At 40.9% G+C, this 11373-nt stretch overlaps 1 protein-coding gene across 1 annotated transcript in view; it reads right to left on the reverse strand.

Moving 5' to 3' along the window:
- Positions 1 to 2: 2 nt before the first annotated feature.
- DYNAP (dynactin associated protein) overlaps positions 3 to 11373 on the reverse strand; it is an 11517-nt gene continuing 146 nt past the window's right edge. The window contains exons 2-10 of the mRNA XM_026865875.1: positions 8235 to 8321; positions 6274 to 6498; positions 4830 to 5036; positions 3749 to 3982; positions 3211 to 3364; positions 1929 to 2038; positions 1672 to 1785; positions 827 to 973; positions 3 to 238 (exon numbers count right to left, since the gene is read on the reverse strand). Coding sequence (XP_026721676.1) covers positions 113 to 238; positions 827 to 973; positions 1672 to 1785; positions 1929 to 2038; positions 3211 to 3364; positions 3749 to 3982; positions 4830 to 5036; positions 6274 to 6498; positions 8235 to 8312 — 1395 coding nt within the window. The 5' untranslated portion in view covers positions 8313 to 8321 and the 3' untranslated portion in view covers positions 3 to 112. The remainder of the gene's footprint in view (positions 239 to 826; positions 974 to 1671; positions 1786 to 1928; positions 2039 to 3210; positions 3365 to 3748; positions 3983 to 4829; positions 5037 to 6273; positions 6499 to 8234; positions 8322 to 11373) is intronic.

Here is an 11373-nt window from a genome sequence, read left to right on the forward strand (position 1 = left end):
TTTTTTTTCTGAACATCTCCTCTGGATAAATAGTGAGAAAAGTACCAAAAAGTACTGCTAGGAACATGGGGATGGTGAAGAAATCCCTGGAAGCGTTGACTGCTAAGAGAGGTTATTTCCCTGATTTTTTAGCAGTCTTTGGGAAGTTCTTAAACTCAGCCTGTTTCTTGAAAAAAAGCTGAGCCAGGATGTGATCTGCTGTCCCGTGGAAGTAGTCATTCATACGAAGAGTTTCCAGCTATGAAGAAAACAAAGACAATATTTTAAAGAGAGTACTCACAGCTACCTGATCATTTTTACAATATTAATAATACAGAACATTCAAGTGCAACTCGAGTCCAAGATGAAGACAAATTAGCGTGGAAGTATTTAACTAATGACAAGGCTTAGGCTGGGCTGCCAAGTGGATGTGTGTAGCCTTAAATAAACACACCCTTGCTCTAGCACCCGGGATACAGACTTTGTTTAGGAAAATCTCTCCCTTTTGTGGGTGCTCAGCTTGTAAAGACCCTCAGCCTGGCCGGGCCACCCCAGGACAAGCCCCAGCCGTACGTCCTGCACAAACAGGAGCTGACTTCCACCTCTTACACACCCACGGGAGCGTGTCTCGCCCTACCACAGACCTTTTCTTTGTCTTCCCCACCTCCTGTTTCTGTGTACAGGGGTTTGAGAGCTGTTGTATGCCAACCATTCACACCAGAAGGGAATTTGGACTCGATATATTCTTAGAATTTCTTCGGTGCACCAAAGTGTAAAGCTTACGTGAGTGAGAAAAGCGTAGCTGAAGAGGTTTTTTTAAATTCCCCTTGCCCTTAGGAATTCTCACCTGGTTTCCTGTGCTGTAGGCTAGAACCAAAAGCAAATCTTCATCACATAAGCTCTTGAGAAAATGTTGGGTTCCAACGGGGAAAAATATGACATCGCCAATGCCGATGTTGAAGACGGCAGTGCTTCCAGAGAGAATAACTCCAGCCTATCGCAAATAAAGCAGCAATATTCAACACCAACAACCCCCAGCGTGCTGTTCCTGGATAAATACACAGCCACGGTCCCAGCACTGCGCTGAGATCAGCCAGCGCAGCACCGGCCCTTTCACCGAGACGCCAAAAAAGTTGAGGGCTCCCAGGGAAATCCTTGAGTAAGAACACGGCACGTGCTTACGTTACGCAGTCTCATCTTAATTATCCTTGCGCTTCAAATTTGCACCAAGTGAAAACCATAATAAAATCCCATTCTCTAAATCTTAACACTAAATTCTCTCTATTTATCGGTTCCTCAGAGGCGCGAAATCAAAAGTATTGCTTCTTTTTTTTTTTTAATTTTGTCCCCCCAGCATTCAGGGGAGTGACTCTTTCTCTGATAAGCATGTGTGATTTTTCTGAACAACTTAACAGGTTAAAAAGTGGTTGGACTAGATGATCTTCAAGGTCCTTTCCAACCTAAATGATTCTGTGACTCTGAAAAATTGAGCTCTCCCACTTTGACCAACGAGTTCCCACAAATGTAACCGAGATCAACATTTTGTATGGAAAAGGCAAGCGTGGACACTGAAAGGTTTGTAATGCTACTAATTGTAGTATCATTATCAGGGCTGGGAATCAGTTATTAGGTCTGTAATTGTTTTACAGCCCAAACTCTAGTGATTTATCCCTCACGGATGTAATAAATTACCTGTCCACAGCCGCTAATGACATAACCCATCTCATTAGCATTGAAGTGGAAATGAGGCTGCCCCAGTCCGTTGCTGGTTATCCTGAGAGTTGCCAAGGTAAGGGTGTTTTCATGCTGAAAAGCAGAACAAAAAATGCTCAGAAACCCACCCAAGTTTGGTGGTTTGCTGAGCAGTGACACGACAAAGCAGTGCTGAGCCCCCAGAAACTGGGGACTACGCTTTGAAGAGCTACGCTATCCAATTAAAAGCACGTTACCTTGTTCAGAGACTCGCTAAAAATTTTCTCCGTTTCATTTAGTCCGGTGCCGTTTATGCGGTAACGAGCCCACTGGAAGACTCCTCCTGGGAAAGGATATTCTGTTGACCCTAAAAGAAAGAGAGCGAAATGAACGTTCCCAACAAGGGTTGGTTGACGTTGCTTGTTGGTTCATTGGCCAATTTCAAGACTTTCCCACGCGCTCGGTGCGAGGCCTTCAATCTTACAAGCCTCTGGAACCACAAAGAAGACTCATTTAGCTTATCTATTTGTCACACACAGGGCACTACGTAGCGTCCATTACTGTATTTTTCTCTAGTCAGATAAACATAATGAAAAACTCTTGATTAGATTTTTTTTTTTTTTCCATCCTAAATTCCCATCAATAACGACACACCGAAAGAACACGCTAACTTTCAGTATACTCCTTCAAATGAACCTTTGTGGCACCGACCGTGTCACGTATTTTGTAAAGCATCGCTGACGCAGAAGAACATTTCGGTCTAAGTGCAAAGATTTTTGTCACACATCCGTTTCTCATGACCTCCATTAGCTGTGTGTGGAGCTCTGGCCCTCTCTTTGCTTTTTATAGCTTCTCTACTCCTCGGAATTAAGTTTTGTCATCTATGTTTATTAGGCGCTCACTGATAATCATTAAATCCAGGCTGTACAGAGGGTTGCTTAACACAATAAGCCAAATGGTGAATATGGTTCGACGGTGTTTATGAAGTTGTAGTTGTAAAAGAAAAGGACCTTAAGTGCATGTTAAGGTGTTTATTCACTGACACTTCAGATGCCCCCACAAGATATTCTAAGCAGCTCAGCACCAGTCACTCTCCAGCTGATCTGCTGCAGGACTACCTGGCCTATTCGATTTGGATTTTTCCAAACGAAAAGTTTAGGTTTAGGTTATTGCTCAACTTAAGTGTAGCAGGGAACGCACCAGTCCCGGTTACACACATCAGCAGAGAGGCTTGAGCTGGGCAGGATTTAGTTCATGCCCTGCTGCTTACTGGCATTCTGCTCTCGTATCTGCTTAAAATCAAAAGGGTAAACTGCTTTGAGATAAGAATCAGGTTATACACCTTCGAAGGACAGTAACTAGATGTACTACCAATATATTTTTTTGGCGTTATCTCCTTAAATTCTGGTAATTTCTCCACTTTTTAACTCCTGTGTTAGTGAACCGATTACAGATTTCCCTCCTCTCCCTCTCTAGAAACGCAGGGATCATACAAACTTACAGACAAAAATCTTAAATACAAAATTCTTCGATGAATACCTTTGAGATTGTAGAAGTACTGCCACACAAGGTTGTCCGGGGACTGCACGTAGGTGGCATTTTGCACAAGCTCATCCAAGTTTGGTGGGAGGTTAACGGCTTGATCTTCTGCTTGTTTCTTGAACGTTCTGATGAAGTTAACTCCACCTTGTGGCTGTGGGACACACAGTGCAGAGAAATTGAGAGGCATGCAGCAAACTGGCTCTAGAGAGAGATCCAGCCGGACTGGAGCCATGGGCTGAGCTCAACTGGGAGAGTTTCACTGAGGGCAAATGCCGGGGGCTGCCCTTGGGCCACAACAACCCCCGGTGTGGCTACAGGCCTGGGGAGGAGTGGCTATTTCTCCTTTTGTATAAAAGAACGCACAGGGTGGCAGAGTGTTGTGCAAAGGACATGTGTACATCCTTCCACACTGGTGGGACTGGAGAGAACTGGGCTAGGGAGGATCCTCTCCAAAAAATTAGAGAAAGAGCACTCCTGGACTGCCATATTAATGCGTAGAAGACCAGATGGAGGCTGGCTGCCCTATCATACAGACCTTTAATGCTCTAGCTGCTATATCCTCTGGGGTGGAGAAAAAGGCATCGTCTACGTCCAAGGTCTGAAGCTCTTCATGCGTTGTAAAAAACAGCAAGAAGACACAGTCCTCTGATCCTACATTCTTTATCCAATGAACAGTGTTTCTAGGGAAGAAGATCACTTGACCAGCCGTGACGTTGTACGTGGTAACCACGCTGTCATCCGCCCCAATTACTCCAATCCAGGCTGTACCCTGTAACATAATCAGAACTTAATGACAGGAATGAAGATTTTCTCATTTAATCCACAATAATTCAAATAACCGGAAGGCCCTCAGGAAAAAAAAAAACAGATTTTGGTGCACTCTCTAACAAGACTTTGTGACCTTAAATCCAGAATAACATTTGACATGACAACAATTTAGAGGGTTTAAGGAAGACGTGATAAATACACATGGCTCATACTTAAGCCATTTCTTATGAAAGAGGCTGCGAACAGCTGTAAAAGAGTCATTATCAACCAAAAACTGCTGGAGAGAGGACCAGGTGTTTGTGGAATACCTTACTCCAAGTAGGATCCCCTCTCCAGCTGGAGCTGTTCAGTTCTACGCTGATCAAAAAATGAATTATTACTCTTAGAAACAAATGAACATCCGAGATATATCTAAGTGCTTCCAAAGAAAGATCATTCTGTTGTCAAATTAATACGCTACCTTCAATTCCTCATGCCGAGTTTCAATTTGTAGTTGAATAAGTACGTCAAATTTTTAACTTTCAGGTATCCAAATATCTCCTCTGATCTCAGTTTTTATACTGCATTGGAAGCTACAGATGTCTGGTACTCTTGCGAGTAACAACATTAAACAGCCTACTGCAAGCATCTCTGTTTGAAAATGTTATTTCAAGCAAGAGGACTGATGTCATCCATCAATCAATGCTAATTTTGCTTTTATTACCTGTTAAAATTTCTATATAACACATATGTTGCGCTTTTTTTTTATTTATTTATTTTTTTTTTACATACATACTTATAAATTCTATAAATATGTGATGCTTTAAACTGCAAAGCCAATTGGGAAAGCTGAAGTAATGAGATAATACCTGTAGGAGGTAGCCGTGTTCGTTGGCATTAAAATGCCAGTGGGGAGCCCGAAGCCCTTTGCTTTTGATCCGGAGAGTTCCAAAAGTCATTTTGGAGCGATGGTTATTGATACTTTTTCCAAATTCCATTTCTTCATCGCTTTGATATTCGTTTACATCCTTCCTGAATCTTGCCCACTGAATTTCACCACCCGGGTAGTTATGTACCTGTAAAGTCAGTGAGAGTTGGAGAATTGTGTTAATTGTTGACAGCGGTGACCAAACAATCCAAAAATATTTCAGAAAATTCTTGGTCTGGGCAATACCGAAGGGACTTATTCCTTTTCTCAGCAAGGATTCTCTCTGTATGTACTTTAACCATTTTTCACAATCATTTATATACTTTCTCATGTCCTGATGTATTGTTTCTACAAATGAGAGAAAAATAATGGTATCATGTATAAAATTACCTGCACCTGCTCTTTTTACATCATTCTAGACTTTGATTTGGGAAAGGAGTTACATATATACTCAAGCTTTTAGATTCAAAATATTCAGAACGTTTTCCTGAATTTCTACAGTTGCAAACTATTTGCACCCGAAGCTATTTCTTTCCCAATATTTGTCCTCACTCTAGAACATCTTTTGTACTTGAAAGAATCCCCTTGCACTGAGGACGGGCGTATTAAAAGGGTTGCTCTCCTCTTCAAACACTTTTGTTCGCATTCTTAAAGACACGCTTTGTTTGAAAATCAATTTTCAAAATTAATTAATTTTGAAAATAAAATTTACATAGTAAAACCAAACAAGAAAAAGTACCGGGATGGCTGTTATTAACTTCGAGTGCCCTCCTACCTAATCAATCCTTTTCCCTCTTTTGCTGAAAAGCAAAAACGAATCGGGAATTATTTTTTAGATGATGATATATTTAGAGGAAGGAGTATGTCTGTAGAGTTTGCTCAAAGGATATGTTTGCCTAACTATCAAAATACACCTAAACAAAAGCTACAGAATTCCTAGGGCTCCCTTACATTGTCAATTAATTCATTTTAGCCCACTGAAACAAGATCACGGAGTTCATTTCGTCTTGTAACATTTGTTTGAATCCAGTCCTAAGAACAAAAAGGTTACTAAAATCAGATTTTTTTTTGGTTTTGTTTCTCAGGATTTCATACTCTACAGAGAATCACACATAAAACGGTTGCCTTGTCTTGCAAGCTTAATCTGTTGGAGCAAATATTCAGCTCTCCAAGAGGCACTCCAGAGATCCATACCACTTCTGACATCTGTTACGAATTGGAGTGAAACGCTGTCAGGAAGTTTTTGTCACTCCCCGTGGGTTACAAAAGAAGCCTGGAGAAGAGGTTTAGAGCGATCACCTAACAACTTAAAAAATAGGTGAGATTAATTCATTAAACTTTTAGATATGATGCTAGATTATTATTGCGCAAGAGGAACTATTTACCTTTGATTTCCCCAGATGATTCAGGAACTGGAATTTGACGTCCACACTTTTTTCAGCTGGTTTGGGGGAAGATGTGCCATCGTCTGTCACACCTGTCTCTTTTATAAAGGCCGGGTTCTTTACATAGACCAAGGACAGGGCCAACACTCCTATTGCCGTGGTGATAACACAGGCCAACAGACAAACTAGAAAGACCTTCATTAGGGGCCAGCTGCCCTTTCTTTCCTGAAATTAATAACACCCCCCCAAACAAAAAAAAAAAAAAAAGAAAAAAAGAAAGCTTTATTAGTTCTAACACACAGTTTGTGACAGTTTTGGAAACCTTACAGAGTATGTTATCAGATTATCGAAGTCCATTATTTCATCGACTAAAAGCACGTCTTCCTCATCCTGGGGTCTTACAAACGCTTAAAGATTATTTATTTTTTTTTTCCTTGCTGTTTCTAAACTTTACCACAAACCACTGTAGCATCAACTCATGGCAAACCTGCATCTCTGGGGCAAAAACGCTGCCCCTGCTTTATGTCACGTCTCACACAGCTGGAGAAAACAGGCCAAACAGGGGAAATTTCATCTGTACTAACTGCTCGGGGCATCAGTTCTTCACTGCAAATTTCCTTTGGGGACATTCAGGCCTCTGGAGGTGAAGGGGAGAAGCAGCTGCACACAAGTTCATTACAAAAAGCCAAGGCACTTCTCGCACCATGAAGCATCCCCCCCAGGTGAGGGTATTCGGTGGTTTCCGTCCCTTAACCATTTTTGCTGCTGAAGTTGCAGCTTCAGATGAATAGGGACTGCAGTTTCTGGCTCAAATATTTAAACCTCTGTACTGATTCTGGGTGCACAGCTTGATCTGCTTTCAATGGCACGATTTTTCAGACAGCGAGTGCCTAAAAATGAGCTATGAATGTTGATTTCTTAAGCTGGACAATCAGAAATGACCAAAAAGAAAAAAAAAAAAAAGAAAAATTGAAGATTACCTGCTGATTTTAACAAAATGACCTTTTTCATGAATGGATTTGACAGAAGTTATTTTACAAATATATTTCTCTTGTCAGCAGAAAAATGTTCAAAATAGTCCCCTATTCTATTCGGTGAGCAACTGTTTTTCAGTTTAAATGGCTCATTTTTTAAAGCTTGTGTTCAATTAAATATCACAACAGTCGTACTCAGACCACAGCATCTCAGCAGAGAACAAGGCTTTATAGTTAAATGCATTCGGAATCCTCATTTTCCAGATTTGAAGGACCTTTAATTTGCGGCATTTTTCACAGCGGCGGCACCAATTCCAGAATTATTTTTGAGGCCGAAAGCACGCTGTTCATGGTACGTGATCGTAACTCCTACGTTCAACCTCCGCACAACTGCGTGGAGTTACGTTGTGAGGGAAATCACTGGCCTTGGGGTATTTATAGCCAAGAAGCGGCCACTGTGCTGACTGCAAACAAACGTCCCGGCTGACTAGAGATATGCCAACTCTTGTTGCGTGGAGTTAATTTAAATCCCGGGAAGCAAAACAAAAAAAACTTTGATGGGAAAATGACAGAAAAATACTTTTCTCAAGGGGCAAAAGAAAAAAAAAGAAAAAAGAAAAAAAAGAAAGTAATGTGCAACTCAGTAGAGATACTAAACATTACCACAAGATGAGCTTTTAAGTAGCTCTTTTTGTTAAAACCAATGGGGAATCCTCCAAAGGTAATTACTTTGTCCAGTAATTAGAGGATAAAGAATTTAGCTATTAACTTAAGTGGGGCCAGGGAATTACGTCTCACAGTTCAGATCCTAGCTAGTGCACACATGCATTTTAGGATCTTAGCAAGGGAAACTCTTCACAGCTTGTATTTTTTTCCGGGCCTTTTTGAGAGTATGGGGTTAGGTCCTAGTACAAAATAAGGGTTTCGTCTGCAGACTGACTCGGTTCATAACGTTTTGCTAACACTGTAAAAGAAAACGATTGGTACCTCTTTCTTAGGCCACTCTCTTGCTTTTGAAGAACTTTGTATGCTCTCTCCATGCATTTCAAATGCCTGGTTATCCATTTAGTAGAGCTGAAACAGACGAAGCCACAGAAGACAAACAAACAAACAAAAAATATCGAAACAAAAGAATGTTAATTCCAATACGTGCTCAGTGATGTTAGAGAGTCCAGGGAAGTGACTCATCTTCTGCACAGTAACCCTAATGGCATTTGGGGTAGTACCACTGTGCAGAAATGTGATGCAATACAAAAATCTCTTCTTCAGCAAACTACAGCAGAAAGGACGGACTGTTTCCACATTTAGATTTAACATTATTCAGGTGTCACATGAACCCTAAGCGTGACACGACAATGAGATAAGAGTCTGAAGCATCAAATACTTGGGGAAAAAAAAAAAAAACGAAACCAACACCAACAGAGGTCATCTAGTTCCTTTACCTATGCTAAGGACTAGCTCGGGCTGGTTGTGTAATCTACTTTTACACCCACAAAAACCGTTGAGGTTCCGGAACTTCTTTGGCAACCCGTTTCCCTGCTTATGTATTATTATAATGAAAAAGGTTTTCACAAGCCTAAATCCCTCTTGCTGCAACCGAACTGTTACATGTTACCCTCCCTCGATGGACCTAACCACCCCGGTGATGAGAGACCAACAGTACATCCAGCCCAGGGGTTTTCCTCCGACAGGACTTTAGGAAACGCTAAGGGAGAGCCCGGTTACTATTTTCAGGTTACACTTTTCATACTTCACGAGCACACAGAACTGCCGGATGAGAGATGCTAGAGGAAACAGCCTCTTCCCTTCGGAGTTCGTTCTATGAAAGACTCCGTGACTTTGACAAAGTCTTTTCTGAGCCTGCTGATACTCCCTGAGCTCTTAAGTTTCCTGGTTGCTGCTTACAACAAAGAGCACTTCTCAGCCCTATAGAGATCTCCTACTAGCTCCTTTAAGGCCTCCTACACTTCCTCATTGTGGGATTTGAGCAACATCAACCACGCATTCCCCTCTCCAAGCTGAAGGTCTGAGCCTTTTTTTCCTCTCCTCTCTTAGGCAGCTCCTCCATTTCGGCCACTCTCCTCCGGATCTTCCCTAAACTCCCCATTATGAAATGAAAATCAAGTTTAGCAGTAGCCGCTGGTAGCTGCTCCCCAAGGACTGCTTTCCACCCACCTTTACACTTCCCTAACGATCATTTAATATAGACTATGACTCCTTGTTTTGTGGCACCCAAGTGTCAAATGTTGCTATCCATAAAAAGGAAACTAGGTTTGTGTAATCCACAGTGTCTGTAATGACTTTTCTCTTTTTTTTTTTTTTTTTTTTTTTTTTTTTTTTTTTTTTTTTTTTTCCCCCTCTCATTTCCTTGATACAGTCCACGTTTGGTTATGTCCTTCTGAACTTCTAAGAAACCACGGTGAAGCTTCGTGCCCTATAATTCGTGGGTATCATTTAGCTGCCTTTTTGTTAAAAGTTACTTTGCTGCTCCCAGTTCGAGATCGTGATGGGACTACACCGAGTTCAGAACGTTACTGATAACTCCAAGGAGGCCTCAGCTTTTTCTCCGAGGGCTTAGTGTTAATGCTGGTGGGCGTAGTCCACTGAACCCAGGCAGCTTATGTAAGAGCTATCAGTCACATCTTCCCTGTTGTAACCTGAGCTTTACCCACCACCCGCTGCCTTTGATGTTTTAAGTAAACGTTATACGTTCGCTGACATCATTTATTACTCCCTGGGACCAAAATTTTCCTTGGCCCTCCCTTACATCAATAATTGACTGGCTGTTTACTATAGAAAGCGACAAGGAACTTTTGGATTATTTGATTATCTTTGACAACTCTTCCTCCTTGTCTCTCATTTTTAAGCTTTGGACTTTCCAAAAAAGCACAAAAGTCCAAGATGACTCATCTCTAGGGACAATTCTGGCTATTTCCATTACACTTCCTTCTTGAAGACCATCGAAGACCACGTATTACTTTTATTTTCACTGCTACATATTAGGATATCCTGCAAATATATATGTATTTGTATGAACTGCCAAACTCCTGAGCACCTTTTTCTTAGACTTTTTTTTCACGGGATTTTGCAAGCAGGTCTTTGAATTTCTTGTAGTTGCTTTTTTTCTATTCTTCCCCATTCTAAAAATCTTGGCAACCTTGTGAGAAAATTCTTGTGTTAATCTTCACCTTTTGTATCAAAACCTCACACCACCCTAGTCTAAAAATACCCTGGATACTCTCTATATTCAATTTATTTTTCCCAACAAGTATTTGGTTAACTAGTATCTCCTCAAGGCAAGTTATTCTGTCAGTTGTCTACAAAAATGTTCTTTCCATCTCATCCTTCTTGGTGGTCTTCATGGTAGATCCTCAACATAGCACTCACTTTTTTTTTTTTTTTTTTTTAATTTATTATTATCATAAAGATCCTTTTAACAGATTCTCTCCCTCTATATTCCAGACTCAATACAAAGGTAAATATTTATAGAGAAACATATTTTCCCCTCCCTTTTCCTTCAGGACCCACCTCCACTTTTGTTCTGTATTAATCCAATAACAAACGGACCCAAGGAAACACTGACATTGCCTAAATCACAACTTTGTACAGAACTGTGGACATTCTTCCATTGAGTTTCCATAGAGCACATCTTAGATGTTAAGCAGACATATTCACTATCCTGTTTTCTGTATTGCTTCAATCTTTTTTATAAAAACCCTATAACCATGGTTACTATGCCTCTGGTCACCTTGCCACTGATAAAACTTACATTCTTTTGTCATTAATTCTAGTTTAAAGCCTGCCTTCTCATGTTGGTAAGCCTAAACTTAAAGCAGCACTTATTTTTCTTAATGATACAAAGCCCTTCTCTCCTCAGCAGTCCTTTCTGGAAGAGCTGTGAAAGCTCAGCCATTCCAAACAGCAACAGCAGGATCAGGTCAATTAAAATGAATGAAAAGTTTTTCTCATTTCCTTTCGAACAGCAATTCTCTGCACAGCGAGAGACCTACCGACTGTAAAGTTGACCAAATATTGTGAGTAAGGACATAAAAATCCAAAACCGTGGTAGGTCACAGAATCCACGATCAAGGAGAAAGAAAAAGAGAATGATTTTCAAGGGTTTCAC

This window comes from Athene cunicularia (genome assembly GCF_003259725.1).
Source record: "Athene cunicularia isolate RWA chromosome Z unlocalized genomic scaffold, athCun1 chrZ_part1, whole genome shotgun sequence".
In the NCBI taxonomy this organism is placed as follows: Eukaryota; Metazoa; Chordata; class Aves; order Strigiformes; family Strigidae; genus Athene; species Athene cunicularia.